Below are 26,094 nucleotides of genomic sequence, written 5' to 3' on the forward strand. Positions count from 1 at the left end.
TTAATAATATAATTATTGAAAAAATCACTATATTATATTATTTAAATCATATTTATAATTAATTTAATATTCTAAAATACTTACAAAACATTTTCAAGAACTAAATTTTACACTATTAAAATTTCAACCATATCGTAATCAAAATTATTTAAAAAATATAAAATGAATAAAAAACTTAAAATGCTTAAACTAAACTAACACAATCTATATATACACAAAACATATACGTAAACAATGACATCCAAGTTAATGTATCCTTAAACAAACTCTGAGATGATTGGTCAATAAATAAACCAAAAATAATATACCACTAAGAGAGTCGGTTTCTTCATTATAATTTAAAAGGGAGAAAACAAAAAGATGCCGAAGCTTTTATTGGAGTGGTTACAATAGATGCTTCAACATATTCATAATATCATAGGAAGGGTGACTTCAATATTCATTAAAGTCCTCGTACAAACACAAGTGACAAATCATAACCAGTGCAATTTTTGCCATTGAAAAAGACAGAACAAAACAAAAATAATAAATACCATGAAAATAAGAAACATATACACCAAGTCCCTCTCCACAATTTTAAATATATATCCATTAACCACCCATTGAAAGCAATATGAATTTATAAATCTAAGCATGCATTTAATATGATTTGAGAGATTATTTTTTTTTATTGTATATTTTTAGGTATCTTTCAATATTAATTTAATTAAAATATTTTGTTTATAACTTATATTGGATATTTTATTATGTACAACACTAAAATAATTATTTTTTTATTTTTTTAGATAAATATATATGAAATTTGAAATACTATTAGTAAATGTCATTGGTTGTCAAAACCTAAAACCTAAAAATGGTAAAACTTCATATATATATCTATAAATATTGTAATGTTGTATATAATAAATATCCAATGTGATTTGTGAATTAATAACCAAAAAAAATCATTTTAATGCGACTTGATCTAAGCTGGTTATAGCTGACATTGCTTTTCTATTTAGAGAACATTTTTTTTGTATTTTAAAATGGATACTTGTCAACTCCAAATTGAACACAGACATACTTACACATTACATATGGTCTTCACAATGGATTGTAGAATAAGTCTATGGGCTCAATGAATACACAAATCAAAAAGCCACCGTTTGAGTCATCTCTAATTTCTTTTAACAACTAAAACCCAATTAAAATTACAAATCTTTCTGTGTTTGTTTCACATATATCATTTTGATTATATATATTTTTATCAATAGAACAAATCGATTGAGCTTGGCTGAGGAATGATTTGCTCACAAGTCGAATGCTCATTAAGATTGTGTCAATTATCCTCAATAATGTTGGAGTTAATGGAGTTAATGCTTACATTCCATATTTGAGAAATTGGTTTGTGATGGTTGAGAAATTCTCTCAACCTCTCTATCTAAATTAGGAATAAGTTAGATCTCAGAAACTCTATTTAATAGAGTAATCTGAATGTAAATCTGTGTGTGAGTGTCTTTGCACATACACCATTTGTGTATAATAAATGATTGAGTGTTTGTGATTGTGTGATTTTAGCTGTTTCTATCATGGTATCAAAGCTTAAGATCAGAGGCCTGTTGTGCTGTGTTGTGATAAAATTCCTAGAACTGAAATAAGCTTGCGTTCAAGAGCTGTTTGCTCTGCGTTCTGGACAGCGTATTCTCCATTTTTTTTAACTGGCATTGCTGCAAATGTTCCAGATGCACGCCCTGTAACTGGAATTCGATCTTGCAAGGTCTCTGCAATGGCATTTCGCTGTTGAGGTTTCCGCTTCATGCCGACCAGGACACCAACTGCAAGCTCGTATCGGATGAGATGGGAATCGCTATAATGGTACGGCTTCAGGAATCTGACCCTGCTGTATGAGCTTGATATCAGCAATAACAGGTTTGCTGGGCCATTTCCACTTGTGGCTGTTTGATTAATTGTTCGAGTTGCGCAGAACTGTGAGAGCATTGCTGGAAGGGGAATAACAGACCAGTATGTTGAGAAACCCGTGATGCGGTGAGGGTCGTTTGGTTATCAGAATAGTGTGCAGTGCCTCTGAACTCTGTTGCAAACATGACAGTAGACGAAGGCCAAGGTGGAGAAGCCTCTGCGTTTGATTGCAGAAGTTTTTGAAAAATTATCGGCCATGCTCATAGCCGAGAACGATGATTTGGGTGTGGCCCGGTTCTCTGAAGCTGCTTCATTGCTTTCTATACTCTTTGGTTCCTTGGGAATCACCTTCAGGTTTGTTGAGGTGGATTATGCAGCCAAGGTGACATTCTCGCTGTTTCTTTTACCTGTTCTTCAGTATTGTAAATTTGTATTTTGAATGGGTGAGAAGTGTGAATGGTTCGAACCCTGGTTTCGACATCTTGTGTTAGGAAGGATATTGCCGCGCTGTAGCATTTATGTATATTGCCATGCACAATGGCTCAAATGGGAGAGAAGGGCGTTGTTTTCATCTGTCACCTGGAGACTAGTTCGAGCGGCCAACGACCGTGGCGTGAGCGGCCCATTTTGTTCTGACTTGAGAAGGCAGTGTTTGGTGTATTTTTTGGGATTTATTAAACTCTTTTAAAATAACTAGCAGTTCAACTATGTGTCTGATGCCAGTGTTTAAAGATCAAGTAGTAGTAAGGCTCAATATGGATGGTTGTCCAGATAGTATGGCAGTTGCGGATCTAGGGAAGGATCCCTCATTAGTGGTAGACGTGGAAGTGGTTTCCTAATGAGGTTATGCGACAGAATGGGATGCTGTCTAGTAATTGACTTCGGGAGGTCCTTGATTCAGGAGTTGAGGAAGGGAACTCGGGAATCCAACTTGCCAACTACACCTTTCCGAGGGTTACGAGGCAACTTGATGGAGCATCTACTGATAAGCTTGATTATTTTGTTATTTTCATGTAATGTAATCATTAAGGGGGGATGTTGGAGTTAATGGAGTTAATGCTTACATTCCATATTTGAGAAATTGGTTTGTGATGGTTGAGAAATTCTCTCAACCTCTCTATCTAAATTAGGAATAAGTTAGATCTCAGAAACTCTATTTAATAGAGTAATCTCAATGTAAATCTGTGTGTGAGTGTCTTTGCACATACACCATTTGTGTATAATATATGATTGAGTGTTTGTGATTGTGTGATTTTAGCTGTTTCTATCAAATAATCATTTTACAAACAAACATGTCATAACATGAAATTCAAACCCAGCTAAATAAATAAACAGAAAAACAACCTGTCATTTCCATCACACAACCTACACTCTTGAATATACCTATCACTATCACTGATGTATAATACAATTCCCTGAAATTCATCTCAAAGAAAATCATGCAACACCTGACCTGAATCCAACACTAAATTCATCTCAAAGAAAATCGTGCAACACCTGACCTGAATCCAACACCAAAACTAGTTATAAAGCATGCAACATTTATATATGCTGCAATATCACTGCAATTTACAAATTTCTACAGACAATTTGTTTGTCTGAGAAAAATTATTCAATGTACTTTTTCTATAATCAGCATAGGCGGTAAGCTCAAAACTATTTAATGGTCAGTTCCACGATCCATCCCTTTGTCACTTGCATTACCATTGCTGGCCAATGATTGCACAGTTTTCTCGGAAATAGAAAACCATTTTTGCTCATCTCCCCGTGGATGCTTGGTAAGTGGAAGCAGAGTATTGTTATTTCTGCTGCGAGACTGAAATCTGTTGAAGCCGATGATCTCAGACATGGATCTCTTCTGCCCAATCTGACCAGAAGATCCACCCAATGTTTTTGCTTCTGTCGGTCTGCGACTCTTTCCCAAGTACTTTGTGGAATTTACATCTGTGAAAGCCATGCGTCCGCTATCTGTCGTTATCATCTGGGAGCTCAGAAACAATAAATCAGAATGCTTGATATCGCTCCATCGATGTTGACACATGACATCGGCCACGACTATACGATGAGCAAACCGACGAGAGAATTGCAGCTCCTTCGACTCCTCATCGGCCTCTGAGATCAGCAGCTCTTTCTTTCTCCCGCTGCCAAAACACCCAGTTGACCCCACAGCTTCCGATCCCCCGCTCGGCTCTCTGAAGCTGCCAGCTGGCACCCTAAAAGACTCGGACTCTCTTTCCACGCTATGGGCATTTTCTCTCTGCACGAAGATTTGCAGGATCTGAGGCGCACTGTCATCGAATCCCTCGGCTTCCTCGCCATCGTCATGTCGGTTTACCATAGACACGTCATCGGCCTCTACCTTCTGTCGACACAAGGGACAGGTGGAATTAGATTCCAGCCACGTGTCCACGCAGCCAACATGAAACGCGTGGCGGCACTTGGGCAGCAATCGCAGGACCTCCGAACCTTCGAATCTGCTCAAACAAACCACGCATTCTAATCCCTCTTTCAGGCCTTGCAGCGACGCGAATTCGAACACCGGGAGCGCGTCTATTAACGAACGCTCCACGCCCGTGTCCCTTCTCGGCAAAACACTTGCCGAAATAACCGGCCGAGCTTGGCGGCCGGGACTCCGATCGAGGTGCCCGGGGCCGCGATGGACGATTAAGCCTCTGCGCCGTCCTCTGTTCCGGGCCACCCTGCGGTGCTTGGCATACACGAGCAGGAGGAACGCTAAGGTGAGAAGGGTCGTTAGAACTACGATTATGACAGCGACATTTGTACGGAATGGAAAGACTAAACGCTTACCCGAAACACCATTGTTCGTGTCCTTCCAGGCAGAACCTGTCAGCTGTGCTGATCCAGCATCAGCACACACCATCCATACCGACAATATCAACAAATACACATTTCTCACAGACTCCATTAATTTACTGCATCTTGGTAGCAATCATTCAATCCCTTAACATAATCTGCATGTTTCTATCCCAATCTCATTTTGAGCTCAATACTGCAGATTTAAGTTACTTAAGAGATTCAAGGCAAACATCCACAGATTCTGCAGAAATGCATATAGGAGAGATAATTACAAATGAGCTCTGCCAAATGAATTCTGCAGTGCAATGTTACGAGCAGAAGAAGCAGGTTTTATTGAATCATCCGAGAACGAAAGTAGCGCCATTTTTTTTTGGGGAGGGCGGCGGGCAACTACTCTTGGCGTTTATCAAAAAAGCAAGGGACCCCACCTTCAATTCTCGATAAGAAAATATTTTCAGGAATCACTTATGGGGGCCAGAACGAACTAAATTTAAAGTGTGTGCTGTATTCTCGCCTGGTTGGTAAAATGGAATGAAGTGTCCATGCATTGACTTGGTTGAGCGTGAGGGTTTCTATCTTCTTATCAGTTAGCTGTTCATGCGAATACCTAATTTTCTCGTATTTAATTTTAATATGGTATTTTTTTAAGTTCAAAAAAAAAATTTATAAGCTTGGCAAAATTACATTTTCATCATGTTCAATACATCACTTTGACTTGGGTGGGAAATTGAACCACTGACTTCACATCAAGGTACTAGTGACTTTATATCAAAGAGTGCCTTAATCCCCTCTATCCAAGTGTACTAGTGACTTTACATCAAAGAGTGTTTTAACAAAGCACCCAATCACCCTCTATCCAAGTGTACTTGTGACTTTACATCAAAGAGTACCTTAACAGAGCACCCAATCACCCTCTATCTAAAAACCAATATACCAAATTTTTTCCATTTAATTTAATATCATAATTTTTTTAATTTTATTATATTTAATTTTAATATACTATTTTTGAAAATAAATATGTTTTTTTTCCAGACATGAGACATGTGGAGATGACTTATACGTTTTATGAAATAAAAAATAAAAATAAAATGATAAAAGAGTTAGACTTGGTCGGCACTGAGTTTTGAGACATGTGGATATGACTTATACGTTTTATGAAATAAAAAATAAAAATAAAATGATAAAAGAGTTAGACTTGGTTGGCACTGAGTTTTATGACTAAATTTTCAATGTACTTGGTAGAGACATTTTTATAGATTTTTTCTTTTCAATGTGCATGGTATCCATAGTTTTTATAGATGTTTTAATATATTTTTAATTTACATTTATATATAAATATAAAGAATAGAAGAAAAATATGTAATATTAATTTAATTTTTTATATTTAGTTGTATTTTTCATCATTTATTTTCTATTTTAAAAATATTTGATAAAGAGATTAAAATTCAATAATAACTAGTATAGTTATATAAATTAATTGACTAATAAATATCGATAAACATTAATTCATGATAAGGATCAAAATACTTCATAATACATCTTATTTGGTCAAAAATTAAAAAAAATCATAAAATTAACTAAATTATAATTTTATTTTAAATTATTATTATTAATAATTATAAAAATAATTAATGTAAGTTAAACACACATACAAAAACATGTAACAAGATTTTAAACCATAGAAATTTATTCCACTTTATTATGGAGATTTTTAATTTGTTACAATACTATAGGCTAATACCACCACTTATAAATGCCACATGCCCAAAGACCATAAAAAAGTGCAAAGAGCATAACTATTTTGGAGATAAATATCAACCTACTACCAAGAATATATTCTAGAGTATTATGTAGAGATTAAATCCTTACTTCCACTTAATAATTATTGATAGTTAAATTAAAATTATAGGAACCTTATTTCAAAATAAACATACCTATAAACATAAACATAAAAAAATTTAAAGCATTAACTTTTGAAAAGTGAAAATCTATTAATATAATAATTTAATGGTAAGTAGTTGTCACTCTACATACATATAATAGTTGAATAAATGTCGCTGAGTATCTTTCTTATCGGGAGGTCTGGGGTCAAATCTCCTCAACGCCCTTGGGGTTAGGCCTACGGATAGATCCACAGGACACATTAAAAAGAAAACACCATGAAAGAGATGAAATCATGCACAAAATGAAACATGGAAAAGATGTAAAAAAAGACTTAAGGTGACATAAATGTTAACAAATAACCTAAAATATTGATTGGAAGACAAAGAATATGCCTAGAAATACCAATAATGATACATAACATTACACCACATTAATTTAATTGACACATATACCAGAAGACACAAATTTGACCATTTGAGACCTAAAAACTTATGCAAAGACACTAACAATAATAACATAAAATAGACCGAAAGAGATATAAAGATATGCATTGGGAGATAAATATGATGACATTACCTACAAATGAAGGTTGTAAAAAAATGCAAAGGAACTCATTGAGATGTAAAAAAGAGTCATAATCATGTAATGTATAATATAATTCCTAGTAAGAAAAGATCATCGGCTTGCAACTAAGGATGAAACTGCGATGAAAGTATTCATCAACTACGAGGTATCAAATTTTAAGGTAGGATACACTGACCTAAATCCAAGACTAAAACTAGTTATAAAGCATGCAACATTTATATACGTCGCAATACCACTGCAGTTTACAAATTTCTACAGAAAACTTGTTTGTCCTGGCAAAATTATTCATTTTACTCTTTCTACAGTCAGCATGGGTTGTGAGCTCAAAATTATTCAGTTGTCTGTTCCATCCCTTTTTCATTTGCATTACCAGTGCTGGCCAACGATTGCATAGACTTCTGGGCAATATAAAACCATTTTTTCTCATCTCCCAGTCCATACTTGGTAACTGGAAGCACTATATTGTTGTTTCTGGCACAAGACTGAAATCTGTTGAAGCCGATGATCTCGGACATGGATCTCTTCTGGCCAATCTGAGCAGAAGATTCACCCAATCTTTTTGTTTGGGTCGTTCTGCGACTCTTTTCCACTTCCTTTGTCAAATTTACATCTGCGAAAGCCATGCGTCCGCTGTCTGCCGCTATCATCTGGGACCTCAGAAACAATAAATCAGAATGCTTCATATCGCTCCATCGATGTTGGCACATGACATCGGCCACGACTATACGATGAGCAAACCGGCGAGAGAATTGCAGCTCCTTCGACTCCTCGTCGGCCTCTGAGATCAGCAGCTCTTTCTTTCTCCCGCTGCCAAAGCACCCAATTGACTCCACGGCTTCCGATGGCCCGCTCGGTTGTCTGAAGCTGCCAGCTGGCACCAGACAAGGTTCAGGCTCTCTTGCGACGTTATCGACATTTTCTCTCTCCACGAAGACTTGCAGGAGCTGAGGCGCACTGTCGTGGAATCCCTCGGCTTCTTCGACATTGTCGTGTCTGTAGACCTTAAACACGTCATCGGCCTCGACCTTCTGTCGACACAGGGGACACGTGGAGTTATATTCGAGCCATCTGTCCACGCAGACGACATGAAACGCGTGGCGGCATTTGGGCAGCAATCGCAGGACCTCCGAACCTTCGAATCTGCTCAGACAAACCACGCATTCTAATCCCTCTTTCAGGCCTTGCAGCGACGCGAATTCGAACAGTGGGAGCGCGTCTATTACCGAACGCTCAACGCCCGAGTCCCTTTTTGGCATTGAAACAACTGCCGAAAGAACCGGCCGAGCGTGGCCGCCGGCGCGCCGTCGTCTGTTGCGGGCCACCCTGCGGTAGATGGCATACATAATCAGGAGGAACGCTAAGGTGAATACTGTCGATTGAAACGGAAGGGCTAAACGCTGAACCGAAAAATCAACGACCGGGTTTTTCCAGGCAGGATCGGTCAGCTGTGCTGATACGGCATACACCATCCATGCCGACAATACCAACAAATACCCATTTCTCACAGACTCCATTACTGCATCTTAATAGCAATCATTCAATCCCTTAACATAATCTGCATGTTTCTCCCAATATCTCAATCTCATTTTGAGCTCAATACTGCAGATTTAAGTTACTCAAGAAATTCGGAACAAACATCCACAGGTTCTGCAGAAATGCATATCCGAGAGATAATTACAAACGAGCTCTGCCAAATTCACTAATGGCAGTGAAAAGTTTTAAGCAGAAGAGGCATATATTATTGAATCATCTGAGAACGAAAGTAGGGCCAAATCTTTTTGGAGGGCAAGTTTGCAACTACTCTTGGCCTTTCAAGAAAGCCAAAGATCTTTGTACTCGGTAAAAAAATATTTTCGGGAATCACTTTCTAGGGCAGAGCGGGTGGTCGGCAAAATGGAGCCAAATGACCATGCGTCGACTTGTGGAGCGTGAGGGTTTCTGTGTTGTTTTCAGTTATCGGCGACGATGTAAAAGTGAGGAGTATATACTTTATTCGATTTTCTTATATATTTAATTTTTAATATAATTTTTTTTCCCTTAGTTTTCTCATATTATATTATTTTTGAATTTCGAAATCATATACATAGTAATTTCAAGATATCATATAGGGCCTGGAGTATGTCTAAAATTGTTTTTGTTTGGTTAAGAGCTAAATTTTTTTGGATTCAAGGAAATAGGGTAAAGGCCTAAGACCCAGAGGTATTTGGTAGGAGTGAGACCCTGTCTCCTTAGATACCATGAGTCCACCACCTAATTATTCAAGGTGCCGTAATTTTCCTTAAATAACAGTGATAAGTTAGCTACCACAAATAATTGTCCTCACTACTAATTTGATAATTTATAAATTTCCTGATCTATAAAAATAATTAAAATATCAAATATACTAAAATTTTATGACCAAATTAATTCCCACTAAGTTTTCTCAAATTTATATTTTTATTTATATATATGAAAATAATTTCAAGATTATCACATGTGTGGGGATGATACATTACGTTTTATGAATTAACAGATAAAACAGAATTAGTTGGCATTGAGTTTTATGGACTAACTTTTCACTAGATAGCGTAAGTTTTTAATAATTTTCCATTTGTATATCAATACAAATGTGAAAAAAAAAAAGCGGAAAAATATGTCAGATTCAATTTAGTGTTTTATGTTCACTTTTTTCCATTGTTTAATTTTTATTTTTTCCTTTAAATTGGTAAAGAGGCTAGAATCAGGTATTAAATATAAAGACATGTATTGTTTTCTTAAAAATGTTTGGTAAGGAGGTTAGAATTAAGTAATAAATATAAAAACATGGAAACCATGGTTAGAAAATAAGGTTAAAATATTACTTTTTGAAAATCTATTCAAACAATATCATATTAGAATAGACCAATATGTGTTATCACAATAATTTGATAGTAGATAATGATAATGTGTAAAGTGGTTGGTTGGATCAAGAATTAAGATGTTTAAATGTTTAAGAGAAGACCTAAGTTTATTAATAGTTTATAATTGTTTTTTTTTAATTTTTATTTAATTTTAACCTATTATTTTTAAAATTAAATATTACATATATATATAAAAGAGAGAGGTGCGGAAATGATGGTTTATGTTTTATAAAAAAGAGAGATGTGGAAATGATGGTTTATGTTTTATGAATTAAAAGATAACAATAAAAGATGAATGAGTAAATTGACATTGAATTTTATGGATTAATTTTTCATTATAGATAATATAATCTTATAATAAGTTTCAAATTGTATTTATATAAATGGTTAAAAAATCAAAAAAATATAATATTTAATTTATTTTTTAAGAAATGCTTAAAAGAACCCAAATTATAAGTGTTTAAAAGAACTCAAAAAAATATGTAATATTTAATTATGTTCCTTTTTTCATGGATTATTATTTTATTTTACTTTTATTAGAAGTGTTTGGTAAAGTGATTTTTAAAATAGGTAATAAATATAAAAGAAAATTAAAGAATTTGTTAAAAAAGATTTCTCGTAATAAATATAAAAAAATTAAAATATTTATTTTTGAAAAGTGAAAATCTATGAATATAATGTCATATAAGTAACATTTGTTAGTAATAATGTGGTAATTTGATGAAAGGTAATGATTGGTTTATATGAGTAGAATTGTTGAATAAATGGTTTGTTGGATCAAAAATTAAGATGGTTAAAATGTTTGAGAAAATATATGTGTAGAATTGTTGAATAGATGGTTTTTTGGATCAAAAATTAAGATGGTTTAAATGTTTGAGAAAACAATTAAGTTTGTCAATGGTTTACCTATGTTTTTCAAAACTTTCAAAGATTAAGATATTTATTAAGGTAGTTGAGTTTTTTTTGTCTTCACTTTTAATCAAGAGTTAAAAAAACTTTCAATTGAGGACTTATTTTATCCCTCAATCAAATCAATTTTTCCTTGTTTCCTTATTTAAAAGGTGCAATACCTTTTCATAAACTGACATAATTATAGTCTAATTTAATTAGATTAATATCATTAAATACATGCTAATTAGAAATCAATTAGAACAAATAAATTATATTATCTAAAAAGTTGCAAAATAAATGCCATCATCATTAAAAACATTAATTTAAATAAGACAAAACAATTTCACAACCATGACACACCAATGATGAGCCTTAGACACAAAGAGACATAAAACATGGCACATAATAAAATAGAAGTAGACACAAAAAACATGTAACTAAATGCAAAGAAAAAAAACAAGAAACTGATGCAACATAATGCATGGGTCACATTAAGGATGAAAGCACAATGAAAAAGATACAAATATGGATAAAATAAGACATGAAAAAGATGTACCAAAAAATGCACAAAGATAGAAAAAAAAAGATACAAGGTGGCATAGATTTAATAAATAAGACGTAAACCTAGACATATAGATACTAACTAAAACACAATCAAGATGCCAAGAGACACAAAAAAAAAATGATACATACAGTACACGGACATAATCAAAATGCCAAGAGACACAAAGAATGATGCATAACACTACATAAAGATTAATTGAAACATCACGGAGATGTGGCACGAGACACAAATGCAAAAGAAATTGCAAAAAAACACAGATTTGACTAATGAGATGTAAAGGCATATGCAGGGACACTAAAAATAACATAAGATAGATGGAAGGAGATGCGAAGATGGATGCATTGAGACAGAAGTATGAGGGCATGAGTTGAAAATTGATAGTTGTAAGAAAATACAAAGGAACTCTTTGAGATGTTAAAAAGATGTAGTAAGTGATTTACACACAATAAGAGGATGCTAAAAGAGGCATTTTAGACACAAATATAAATAAAAATATATATGATCAATGCAATGAGATGCATAGTCATATTGATAGTGCTTGATACGGTCAACAGATAGGGGATTTCCCTTATATGAATTCCCATTTAAACCTCATACTGTTTGGTGTAAAATTCTCATCTAGAATACAACCCAACTGCTATTTACCTAAAAAAGCACAATTTGTATTAATATGAGGGTAGAAAGTTACAAATGTCAGCTGTTGTTCGAAACATAAGCCATTTTGGCAATAAGAAATAGCAAGTGATACAACTATTCTCTGATTAAACTGTATAGGAACTGAAAGGATATAAGTTAGATACAAAAATACACAAAATTACAGCCAACAATGGTATGCCTATTTTAGGATACTCTATGGTCTTGTTGAAAAAACACCATCTATGATGGGGAAGAAAATCCCTCCTCGCAGAGGACACTGTTTTATGCCCATTGGCCAGAGAGCAAAATAATCTCCAACATAAACAAAACCAGACTTCAGTACTGCCTAGGAGAGAGCAGATATTCCTGGAAAAATAAGGTCCTCCATGACATAGGTGTTGTTCTCCTATTTGATGTTCATATACCATTTACCAGATTCTTGGAACATACCTTTTTTTCTAAATTTAAAGTGTGTAATGTATTCTCGGCGAAATAATCTCCAACCTAAACAAAACCAGACTTCAGTACTGCCTAGGAAAGAGCCGATATTCCTGGAAAAATAAGGTCCTCCATGACATAAGTGTTGTTCTCCTATTTGATATCCATATACCATTATTTGATGTCCATATACCATTTACCAGATTCTTGGAACATACCTTTTTTTCTAAATTTAAAGTGTGTAATGTATTCTCGCCTGGTTGGGAAAATGGAACAAAGTGTCCATGCATTGACTTGGTTGTGCGTGAGAGTTTCTATCTTCTTATCAGTTAACTGGAAAGTGACGGTGAGTTTATACAAATATCCCATTTTCTCATTATTTAATTTTAATATAATATCTTTTCCAAGTTTTTTCAATTTAATTTTAATATATTTTTTTCCCTCAATCTTCCTATACTTAATTTTAACAAACTATTTTTGAAATAAAAAATGGTTTTTTTGTTTCAAGATATGAGACACGTGGAGATGACCGTTCTACGTTTTATGAAATAAAAAAAATGATAAAAGACTAAGACTTGGTTGGCATTGAGTTTCCAATATACATGGTAGAGATATTTTTATAGATTTTTTTTAATGTATATGGTATAGATATTTTTATAGATTTTTTAATATATTTTTTTAATGTACATGGTATAGATATTTTAATATATATTTTTATTTGTGTTTATATATAAATATAAGAAAGAGCAGAAAAATATATAATATTATTATTATTATTATTTTTTTTTTTATAGTTTATTTTCTATTTTTAAGAGTATTTGAAAAAAGAGTAGAATTAAATAATAACTAGTATAGTTATATAAATTATTTGACTAATAAATATAGATAGGCATCAATCCATAATAGAAATCAAAACATTTTATAATACATTTTACATAGTCAAAAAATTAAAAAAATTATAAAATTAATTAAATTATAATTTTATTTTAAATTATTATTATTATTATTATTATTATTATAAAAAAATAATATAAGTTACATATATAAAACTATGTAATAAGATTTTTAACCATAGAGATTCACCCCACTTTATTATGGAGATTTTTAATTTATTGCAATACTATAGGCCAATACCATTACAAATACCATATGCCCAAAACACCCTAACTCATTTCATATAACATGTGTTCATATGACATTTTTCTTTAATTAATCAATTTAATTAAAAAAGTAAAAATGCAATAACTATTTTGGAGATAAATATCAACCTACTACCAAAAATATTCTAGAATATTTTGTATAGATTAAATATTTACCTCTACTTAACTGATAATTAAATTAAAATTATAGGAACCTTGTTTGAAAATAGACATTTCTATCAACATAAATATAAAAAAATTTAAAGCATTAACTTTTGAAAAGTGAAAATCTATTAATATGATAATTTAATGGTAGGTAATTGTCACTCTACATACAACCCGACTGCTATTTACCTAAAGATATCTCTAAAAATATCTTCAAGAATTACTTTCTGGGAACAAAGCGAACTAAATTTAAAGTTCCTAATGGTTTTTTTTTTTTTTTTTAACGAAAAAAGCACAATTTGTATTAATATGAGAGTAGAAAGTTACAAATGTCAGCTGTTGTTCAAAACATAAGCCATTTTGACATTGTTTGTTAATTAAAACAGGCTGTAATTGCAAGTGATACAACTATTCTCGGATTAAACTGTGTATAGGGAACTGAAAGAATATAAACTAGATACAAAAATACACAAAATTACAGCAGCAATGATATGCTTATTTTAAGATACTCTATGGTATTGTTGAAAAACACCATCTACGATGGGGAAGAAAATCCCTCCTCGTAGAAGACATTCCAGTGGCCAGGCAACTGAATAATCTCCAACATAAACAAAACCAGACTTCAGTACTTCCCAGGAGAGAGCCTATATTCCTGAAAAAAGAAGGTCCTCCATGATATAGGTGTTGTTTTCCTATGTGATGTCCATTTACCATTTACCACATTTACCGTTTACCAGATTCTTGGAACATACCTTTTTTTTGAAATTTAAAGTGTGTAAAGTATTCTCGCCTGGTTGGGAAAATGGAACAAAGTGTCCATGCATTGACTTGGTTGAGCGTGAGAGTTTCTATCTTCTTATCAGTTAACTGGAAAGTGACGGTGAGTTTAAACACATATCCAATTTTCTCATTATTTAATTTTAATATGATATTTTTTCCCAGTTTTTTCAATTTAATTTTAATATATTTTTTTTCTCAATCTTCTTATACTTAATTTTAACATACTATTTTTGAAATTAAAAAATGGTTTTTTTGTTTCAAGATATCAGACATGTGGAGATGACCGTTCTACGTTTTATGAAAAAAAAAAAAAAATGATAAAAGACTAAGACTTGGTTGGCATTGAGTTTCCAATATACATGGTAGAGATATTTTAATAGATTTTAATTAATGTACATGGTATGGATATTTTTATAGATTTTTTTAATATATTTTAAATTTTTACGTTTTTTTAATGTACATGGTATAGATATTTTAATATATTTTTTATTTGTGTTTATATATAAAGATAAGGAAGAGCAGAAAAATATGTAATATTAATTTATTTTTTTAATATTTTTTATGGTTTATTTTCTATTTTTAAGAGTATTTGAAAAAAGAGTAGAATTAGATAATAACTAGTATAGTTATATAAATTATTTGACTAATAAATATAGATAGGCATCAATCTATAATAGAGATCAAAACATTTTATAATACATTTTACATAGTTAAAAAATTAAAAAAATTATAAAATTAATTAAATTAAAATTTCATTTTAAATTATTATTATTATTATTATTATTATTAATTATAAAAAAATAATATAAGTTACACATATAAAATTATGTAACAAGATTTTTAACCATAGAGATTCATCCCACTTTATTATGGAGATTTTTAATTTGTTGCAATACTATAGGCCAATACCACGGCTTATAAATACCACATGCCCAAAACACCCTAACTCATTTCATATAACATGTGTTCATATGACATTTTTCTTTAATTAATCAATTTAATTAAAAAAGTGAAAAAGCCATAACTATTTTGGAGATAAATATCAACCTACTACCAAAAATATTCTAGAATATTTTGTATAGATTAAATATTTACCTCTACTTAACTGATAATTAAATTAAAATTATAGGAACCTTATTTCAAAATAGGCATATCTATCAACATAAATATAAAAAAATTTAAAGCATTAACTTTTGAAAAGTGAAAATCTATTAATATGATAATTTAATGGTAGGTAATTGTCACTCTACATACATAGAATCATTGAATAAATGATTTGTTGGATCCAGAATTATGATGGGTTGAATGTTTGAGAAGAGAAATTAGTTTGTTGACGGATTATATGAGTTTTTTTGAAATCTCCGAACACTAACACATTGATGAAAGTATTTGAGTGTTTTTTTTATTAAACATCTAGGGTTAGGATAAAATCCATTATTAAGCTTAAATCAAAGAATTTTGGATTCATATTAACCTTCAATTTAGAACTTATTTTATTTCTCAATCAAAGTATTGAGCCATTAAGTGAGGTTCCACTCAAATGGCTCTTCCCTCTTCTCTTGTCAAAAAGTGCAATACCTCTTCATGGACTCACCTAATTGTAGTTTTACTTAACTACCTTAATCTTATTAAATGCATATTAATTAGAAATTAATTAGACCAAATGAAATCTATTATTTAACAAAATGCATAAACAATGCAAAACAGAGGTCATCACCATAAAAAACATAAATTTAAACAAGATAAAAAATTCTCACAACCATGACATACCAATGATGAGAATTTCATGGTAGAGTGCCACAACTAAGCTACACTTGATTCAAACACCAAATGATACCACTCAAATAAAAAAAATATTCACAGAGGAGTTTGGGATATTTCTCCTTTCTTGCTTGGAACAACAAATGCATTGACTTCCTATTTATACTTTGGGAAAAAGAGATGTAAAATTCTCAAGTGATAATTTCTTTCCTAGTTTTTTGGAAAAAATTTGAGAAAAAAACCTACAAACCTATCCTAACTTTTTCCTAAATAAAACATTTTTTTTAACATATTTGTTTCTACACTTTTTAGACACTCTATATTTTCTAAAAATCTAAATCCATAATTGTATAAACCTTCTTAAATTTAGAAAATTAAACATATATTTGATTAGAATGTTCTTGCAAGATTATTAGAGACAAAGAGACACAAAACATGGGACATAATGAGATAGAAGTAAACACAAAAACATGTAATAGTAATAGAAGGATTAGCTCTTAGTAATAGAAAGACAAGGCAAAAAAAAAGAGCAATGAAGAAAGCAATTCAACAAGTAAATACACAGGAAATCAGGAGAAAAATAGAACAGAAATTAGATGCACAAAAATAATCAAACAAAATTAAAATGAACATGTTGAGATGTAAATAGGACGCACCATAGTGCACGGGAAACATTAAAAATGAAAACACATTGACACATAATGCATAGGACACATTAAAAATGAAAACACCATGAAAGAGATGAAAACATGCACAAAATGAGACATAGAAAAGATGTAAAAGAAGACTCAACGTGACATAAATGTGAACAAATTAAACCTAACATATTGATTTAGATAAGATGAATATGCAAAGAGATGTGAACAAATTAAATCTAACATATTGACTTAGACACGATGAATATACCCAGAGATACCAATAATGATGCATAACACTGCGCTTTAATTGACACAAAGATACAAATGCAAGAAGACACAAATTTAACTATTTAAGACATAAAAACATATGCAAGGACACTAACCATAATAACATAAAATAGACCCAAAGAGATATAAAGATGATGCATTGGGGCATAAATATGATGGCATGACCTACAAATGAAAGTTGTAAAATGCAAAGGAACTCTTTGAGATGTAAAAAAGAGTCATATCCATGTAATGTATAATACAATTCCTAGTCATTGATCTCAAAGAAAAATCAACGGCTTGCAACTAAGGATGAAACTGCGATGAAAGTATTCATCGCGAGGTATCAAATCTTAAGGTAGGATACACTGACCAAAATCCAAGACTAAAACTAGTTATAAAGCATGCAACATTTATATACGTCGCAATACCACTGCAGTTTACAAATTTCTACAGGAAACTTGTTTGTCCGAACAAAATTATTCATTTTACTCTTTCTACAGTCAGCATGGGTTGTGAGCTCAAAATTATTCAATTGTCTGTTCCATCCCTTTGTCATTTGCATTACCAGTGCTGGCCAACGATTGCATAGACTTCTGGGCAATATAAAACCATTTTTTCTCATCTCCCAGTCCATACTTGGTAACTGGAAGCACTATATTGTTGTTTCTGGCACAAGACTGAAATCTGTTGAAGCCGATGATCTCAGACATGGATCTCTTCTGGCCAATCTGAGCAGAAGATTCACCCAATCTTTTTGTTTGGGTCGTTCTGCGACTCTTTTCCACTTCCTTTGTCAAATTTACATCTGCGAAAGCCATGCGTCCGCTATCTGTCGCTATCATCTGGGACCTCAGAAACAATAAATCAGAATGCTTGATATCGCTCCATCGATGTTGACGCATGACATCGGCCACGACCATACGATGAGCAAACCGGCGAGAGAATTGCAGCTTCTTCGACTCCTCGTCGGCCTCTGAGATCAGCAGCTCTTTCTTTCTCCCGCTGCCAAAGCACCCAATTGACTCCACGGCTTCCGATGGTCCGCTCGGTTGTCTGAAGCTGCCAGCTGGCACCAGACAAGGCTCAGGCTCTCTTTCGATGTCATCGACGTTTTCTCTCTGCACGAAGGCTTGCAGGAGCTGAGGCGCACTGTCGTGGAATCCCTCGGCTTCTTCGACATTGTCGTGTCGGTAGACCTTAAACACGTCATCGGCCTCGACCTTCTGTCGACACATGGGACACGTGGAGTTATATTCAAGCCACCTGTCCACGCAGACGACATGAAACGCGTGGCGGCACTTGGGCAGCAATCTCAGGACCTCCGAACCTTCGAATCTGCTCAGACAAACCACGCATTCTAATCCCTCTTTCAGGCCTTGCAGCGACGCGAATTCGAACATCGGGAGCGCGTCTATTACCGAACGCTCAACGCCCGAGTCCCTTTTTGGCATTGAAACAACTGCCGAAAGAACCGGCCGAGCGTGGCCGCCGGCGCGCCGTCGTCTGTTGCCGGCCACCCTGCGGTACATGGCATACCCAATCAGGAAGAACGCTAAGGTGAATACTGTCGATAGAAACGGAAGGGCTAAACGCTGAACCGAAACATTATCGTCCGGGTTTTCCCAGGCAGGATCGGTCAGCTGTGCTGATACGGCACACGCCATCCATGGCGACAATACCAACAAATACCCATTTCTCACAGACTCCATTACTGCATCTTAATAGCAATCATTCAATCCCTTAACATTATCTGCATGTTTCTCCCAATATCTCAATCTCATTTTGAGCTCAATACTGCAGATTTAAGTTACTCAAGAAATTCGGAACAAACATCCACAGGTCCTGCAGAAATGCATATCCGAGAGATAATTACAAACGAGCTCCGGCAAATTCACCGATGGCAGTGAAAAGTTTGAAGCAGAAGAGGCAGATTTTATTGAATCACCTGAGAACGAAAGGAGGGCCAAATCTTTTTGGCGGGCAAGTTTGCAACTACTCTGGGCGTTTCAAGAAAGCAAGAGACCTCAGTCCTCGATAAAAATTATTTTCGGGAATCACTTTCTAGGGCAGAGCGAGACAAAATTTGAACGGTGTACTGTATTTTTGGCTGGTCGGCAAAATGGAGCCAAATTTCCATGCGTCGACTGGTTGAGCGTGAGGGTTTCTATGTTGTTTTCAGTTACCTGCGACGATGTAAAAGTGAGGAGTATATACCATTATTCGATTTTCTTATATATTTAATTTTTAATATAATATTTTTTCGTAGGCTTTTTTATTATATTATGTTTGGAATGATATATATACATTAAGTAATTTAAGATATTAGATAGGGTTTGGAGTATGTCGTAAAATTGTTTTTTTATTTGGTTAAGAGTTGGTTTTTTTTGGGCTTTAAAGAAACAAGGTAAAGTATGTTGTAAAATTGTTTTTATTTGGTTAAGAGTTGGTCTTTTTTGGGCTTTAAAGAAACAAGGTAAAGATCCAAGACTCAAAAGAATTTAACATGAGTAAAAACCCTGTTCCTTAGAGACCACCAACTCACCAGTTAAGAGTGATGAATCAGCTGCCAAAAATAATTGTCATAACTACTACTCTTAAAATTTTTTCAAGATATAAAATATATAAAAATTCTAAGAATTAAAAAATAAATAAACTTAATTTCCACTGCAGTTTCTCACATTTATATTTATTTATATGAGAGTAATTTCGAGATATCATATCCGTGGAGATGATACATTACGTTTTATGAATTAACACATAAAACAGAATTAGTTGGCATTGAGTTTTATAGACTAACTTTTCACCAGATAGCATAAGTTTTTAATAATTCTGCATTGGTATTGATAATATAAATCTACCCAAAAAGCGGAAACATATGTAATATTCAATTTAGTTTTTTATGTTCACTTTTTTCCATTGTTTAATTCTTATTTTTTTCTTGAAAGTGTTTGGTAAAGAGGTTAGCATTAGGTAATAAATATAAAAACATGAAAACAATGGTTAGAAACTAAGGTTAAAACATCACCCTTTGAAAATCTATTTAAACAATATCATATTAGAAAAGAACCAATATGGGCTAGCAATAATGTGATAATTTGATGGTAGGTAATGGCAATGGGTAAAATGGTTTGTTGGATCCAGAACTAAGATGTATGATGTATGTTTAAGAAAAGAAATATGTTTGTTGATGGTTTATAATTGTTTTAACTTAATTTTAATATATTATTTTTGAAATTAAATATGAGAGATACATATATATGAGAGGTGTGGAAATAATCATTTACATTTTATGAATTAAAAGATACAAATAAAAAGATAAATAGTTAGAGTAAATTGACATTGAATTTTATGGATCAATTTTCCATTATACATCGTATAATTTTATAATATTTTTCAATCTGTTTTTATATATAAATGGTTAAAAGAGTTGGAAAAATTAATATTTTTCAATCTGTTTTTATATATAAATGGTTAAAAGAGTTGGAAAAATGTAATATTCATTTTTTTTTTTATAAATGCTTGAAAGAACCAACAAAAAATGTAATATTTAATTATGCTCACTTCTTTTTCATGGTTTAAATTTTTTTTTATTATTATTAAAAGTGTTTGGTAAAGTGATTTTTGAAATAGGTAATAAATATAAAAAAGTTTAAAACATTTTTTAAAAAGATTAAAAAAAAAAGTTTAAACATTAATTTTTGAAAAGTGAAAATCTATGAATATAATGTCATATAGGAATAGATTAACATTTGTTAGTAATAATGTGGTAATTAGATGAAAGGTAATGGTTGGTCTATATGTGTAGAATTGTTGAATAAATGGTTTGTTGGATAAAAAATTACGATGGTTTAAACGTTTTAGAAAATAATTATGCTTGTTAATGCTTTATCTATGTTTTTCATAAATTTCAAAGATTGAGATATTTATTAAGGTGGTTGAGTTTTTTTTGTTTTTTCCTTCACTTTTAATCAAGGGTTAAAAAAACTCTCAATTGAGCGTTGATCAAGGTTCTATTGGATTCATAATAGATCCTCAATTGAGGACTTATTTTATCCCTTAATCAAAGTAGTGAGACCTTGAGTGAGGATCTACTCAAATCAATTTTTCCTTTTTTAAAAGGTGCAATACCTTTTCATAGACTCACATAATAGTAGTCTAATTTAATTAGATTAATATCATTAAATGCATGCTAATTAGAAATCAATTAGAACAAATAAACTATATTATTCAAAAAGTTGCAAAATAAATGGCATCATCATTAAAAACATAAATTTAAACAAGACAAAAAATTTCACAACCATGACACACCAACAATGAGTTTGAGACACAAAAAGACATAAAACATGGCACATAATAGGATAGAAGTAGACACAAAAAACATGTAACTAAACACAAAGCAAAAAAACACAAAGCAAACAGGTTGAGATGTAAAATAGGATGCAACATAGTGCATGGGTTACATTAAGGATGAAAACACAATGAAAGAGATACAAATATGGATAAAATAAGACATGAAAAAGATGTACCAAAAAATGTACAAATATGTAAAACAGGATACAAGGTGGCATAGATTTGAATAAATGAGACTTAAACCTAGACATATAGATACTAACTAAGATGCAATAAAGATTCCAAGACACACAAAAAAATGATGCACACCACTACACGGACATAATCAAGATGCCAATAGAAACAAAGAATGATACATAACACTACATAAAGATTAATTGAGACATCAAGGAGATTTAGCACGAGACACATAGATGCAAAAGAAAATGTAAAAAGACACAGATTTGACTAATGAGATGTAAAATCATATGAAGGGACACTAAAAATAACATAAGATAGATGGAAGGAGATGCGAAGATGGATGCATTGAGACACAAGTATGAGGGCATGAGTTGCAAAATGATAGTTGTAAGAAAATGCAAAGGAACTCTTTGAGATGTTAAAAAGATGTAGTAAGTGACACACGCACAATAAGAGGATGTTAAAAGACGAATTTTAGGCACAAATACAAATAAAAATATACATGATCAATGCAATGAGTTGCATGGTCATGTTGACAGTGCTGGATACTGCCAACATACAGGGGATCTCCATGATATGAAGTCCCATTTAAACCTCACACCATTTGGTGTAGAAGTCATGTTGACGGTGTTGAACATGCCAACAAGTCAGGGGATCTCCCCAGTAAGAAGTCCCAATTAGACCTCAGACCATTTGGTGTAGGAGTCTCGGCAGTGGGTCGTATGGTAATGCCTTGACTGCGGTTTCGCACAGAGGCAAGTAAGATGTCCCTATTGGTAGCAAGGGTGTGATAGTTGCAGCAAGAAAAGGAAGGTGCATGAAAAGTTCTAACACATGGAGAGTGGGATGAGTGCGCCCCTGGGAAACCCATAATAGCACGCGGCTTGGAAGGGAACACACGAGCAAAGATGCATCACAAACTTGAAAGAAAGTTAGCTAACAATCCAAAGTAATGGTTAAACCAATCAACACATTTCAGTAAGATTCATACATACTTATACAGAATAGTCCATACATGCATGCGTAAGCAAACAGATACATACACCATTTAGAATAAACAAGATAGCTGAAATACAATATGACATATTCATGAAACGTGTTGGCTCTATTATATTAAGAAATGTTTGTTCCATTCATACAATACATCCATGTCCATCTACTAGTTCTAATAGAGGAACATTACACCCACAACCGCCTGCTCCTCCAAAGAGATATACTAGCTCTGCACAGTGGAGAAGCGAAGGTGTGTTACAATACTGTCCAAGTTCTCTCAAAGATAGTCTTATCAGAAGCTCAGTTGACCAAAATCCTATACAATGAGTTATGAGGGACTATTTATAGCAAAGGGTGGGGTGGCCCTTGACATTCTCCTTTGTGACAATTCATCTACCGTCATGACTCTTCATCTACTCTATGATTGTTACATCCAATTATCGACACTTTAACTTCCACTTAACAAGACGTTACATTACAATGCACATGTACCCATGTGAGACAAAATGGCTTGAGCAAGCCATACAAGACATCACTAACACTCGAACCGTTGTGGTGAGACCAACTCTTTGACATCTTTGTGATGGTCGATGGTGGCGAGCTGATGCCAAGCTTGGTCATCCATGATGCTATCCATGTGCTCAATGATGACATCTTACTGAAGCAAACTCTTGCCTCTGTTGCATCTGGGTACAATGATATGGTTCGTCTGTCCAACTCGTCTGATAGCATGCACATGGTTGTCCTCGGTGCGACCAGACTGGCAACATGTTAATGCATAGTGTCTATGCTGATCTCCAAGCATGTGCTGGTGGTCGTGCGCATCTACTTGTCAAAATACATGTTCAACTCTAATTGGACTTGCTTCTTGTATTTGCCTTGGTGAGTGTGTCAAATGGGTGGGATTACATGTGTGCACACAATGACATGCATGCTGCTGAATTCCCTTGCATGTGATCAACATCACTTCTCACCTTGTCTGCTCCGTGCTAGCTGCTGGGATGGATCCATAACTTGTACGGGCGCAGTTTCATCTGTCTGTGCATGTTTCCCCCCTGCTACACCTGTTCCTGCTGCAACTCATTCTCTCATCTATGCAACTCTTGTTCTTCCTTAAGTTGCTGCTTCAGCACATGCAACTCCTTCTCTGTTCCATTTTCTTCCTTCACGTGATCTTCATGTCGCGTCGTCACCTCATAGCCTCAATCTCCAAAGCTACTTTCGTCATGAGTGGATCTTCTTTGAACTTGCAGCTTTTCTCTACCTCTATGATGTCAACAACCTTCCTCTTGCATTCATCATGTGTAGGTGTGTTGCCTTCTGCTGCTGCTGATGGTGTTGCTTGTTGTGATGTCGTTTCCATTGATCTTGATGTCCTCATCCATGAGCAACTTGATGTCTTCATGGATAGGCAAGTTCATAGACACTTGACCGACTGCATCCCCAGTTGCACTCTTAACAGTGTCTTTGACTCTACTCTCTTGGAAGTCATTGTACTTTTGTTGCTGAGAGATAGAAGAACACCTATGATGCCTGGAGACATAACAACACTCATGGTAAGCAATCTGTCATTCAAAAACCAAAATAAACTTGAGGATTGACTTGCAACATACCTGTGTGATTGAACATGAAGGTTGCGCGATTTCGACTCAGAGGTCGGGAGAGTGACTGCTAAAACTTCACAAGGTACATTCTGGGCTATCAGGAGGCTGCCTGACTGTTGGAACTGCAAAATGCACAGTCCATCCTAGCCTGCTAAGGACAGAAACTGTGCAATGCACAATTTAAGTTAGCAGTGACATGTAACCAACAAACTGCATTGCGCAGTTTCTGGGGCTAGCAAGACACTGCCTCTAAGAATTGCGCAATGCAAGCATGGAGGTCAGTGATTGGCCTGGATTACACAATTTTTGGAGGGAAGGGAGAACCTTCACTTCTGGAAATGTGTAGTGCTAACCGAGCAAGGCACGATCCGGGCCAAGGTAGCTTAGACTGGCCGACGAGCGACTGAAAGCATGAGAAGTGTGAATACATGGTGAGATGAGTACAAATGAGAGTGAATGATCATGCATGCAAACAACAAGTGTAGGATTTAGAAAATGGGAAAGCATGCATGTGTGTGAAGCAAGTCGCCACAATGGAAACCGTTTGTGCAAAAACAATGTCATGCATGTGGTAGTAGTGCGATGCAAGTGAAAACTAAAATGGTGCTTCCACAAGATAACATACTTAAAAATGATAGAAAGCACTCATTGAAATCAAGCAGACAACACTCACACAAAGCGAATCCCAAAAAGCGATAGAAATGCAACGCAAGACATGAAAGCAGGCTTACCTGAAAACAGTTGAGTTGAATGTGTCGATGACTCCTAGATGCAATGTGGGATGTCAGAGATGCAAGGTCAATGTGAGGAATGAGCTCTACAGTGCCCGGTTGATGAGTTTTGATAAAATCAAGGTTGTGACACACATGCCACAAATATAGGAAAAACGACACTTGACAGGAGGTTTCTGAAATGATCCTTGCTTGTAACCTCTAGCTACTAAAAATAGATCCTTGAATTAAGGGATGCCTTTGCATGCTGCCTTGGGAGAATCAGTCCATGCATGCAAATCAATTTTTCTCGGTCCTAGAGGGAACTGGTCAACCCAATTGCACATGAAACTGTCTGCTCAGCTGAGGGGAAAAAATTGCACATTTCTGGGAGGGAGCTAGGCTGGCTTCCCAGAGGGATTGTGTGATTTCTAGGTAGAGCAGCTGACTGCTACCCAAAATTGCGCAATTTCTAGGCTGAGCAGTCCTGCTAGGAGGAATTGCGCAATTTTTCCTATGAACAGTGACATGAATATTTGCACAATTCTGGAGCCCAGCAAGCTTCCTGACAGAATTACACAATTTCTAGAGAGAAGGCTAGTTCCCCTCCAGAATCATGCAATTTATTGAGGAAGCTTCTCAGCCTGCAGCTGGACCAAGTCCGGGGAAACAATATGTGAGGAGGATGCAACAAGCTCTGATGCACAGGCTGGCATTCTGTAAGAAAATCACTAAATCTTTTGTACTTGACAAGGCAACGCATGCTGCTATGAAAGGTTGGTATGAAGGCTCCAAGACGAAGCTAAGGAAAAATTTTGGAGGGTGGTTGTAGCCACCACAATACTTGGCAACACACTGGTAGAATTTGAGCTCTCTGAATGGACATTATTCGTGAAAATCACATGTCTAT

The 26,094-nt window shown here is 34.1% G+C and overlaps 3 protein-coding genes across 3 annotated transcripts; all 3 read right to left on the reverse strand.

Annotated features, from left to right (window-relative positions):
• Positions 1–3,292: 3,292 nt before the first annotated feature.
• On the reverse strand, positions 3,293–5,038 carry LOC149139399 (E3 ubiquitin-protein ligase ATL42-like). Its single transcript, XM_089448456.1, has 2 exons — positions 4,708–5,038; positions 3,293–4,632 (listed from the first exon to the last, which is right to left on the reverse strand). The coding sequence occupies exons 1-2, from the start codon at positions 4,823–4,825 to the stop codon at positions 3,560–3,562; spliced, it is 1,191 nt and encodes a 396-aa protein (XP_089304582.1). The 5' UTR covers positions 4,826–5,038; the 3' UTR covers positions 3,293–3,559.
• Positions 5,039–7,514: 2,476 nt separating this feature from the next.
• On the reverse strand, positions 7,515–8,809 carry LOC149139400 (putative RING-H2 finger protein ATL12). The gene has a single exon (XM_089450709.1). The coding sequence runs from the start codon at positions 8,697–8,699 to the stop codon at positions 7,515–7,517; it is 1,185 nt and encodes a 394-aa protein (XP_089306835.1). The 5' UTR covers positions 8,700–8,809.
• Positions 8,810–17,871: 9,062 nt separating this feature from the next.
• On the reverse strand, positions 17,872–19,056 carry LOC149139401 (E3 ubiquitin-protein ligase ATL42-like). The gene has a single exon (XM_089450710.1). The coding sequence runs from the start codon at positions 19,054–19,056 to the stop codon at positions 17,872–17,874; it is 1,185 nt and encodes a 394-aa protein (XP_089306836.1).
• Between the last annotated feature and the right edge of the window lie 7,038 nt (positions 19,057–26,094).

This window comes from Pinus tabuliformis, chromosome X (genome assembly GCF_031772625.1).
Source record: "Pinus tabuliformis cultivar Carrire ecotype Pingquan chromosome X, CPIR1, whole genome shotgun sequence".
NCBI classification, from domain to species: domain Eukaryota; kingdom Viridiplantae; phylum Streptophyta; class Pinopsida; order Pinales; family Pinaceae; genus Pinus; species Pinus tabuliformis.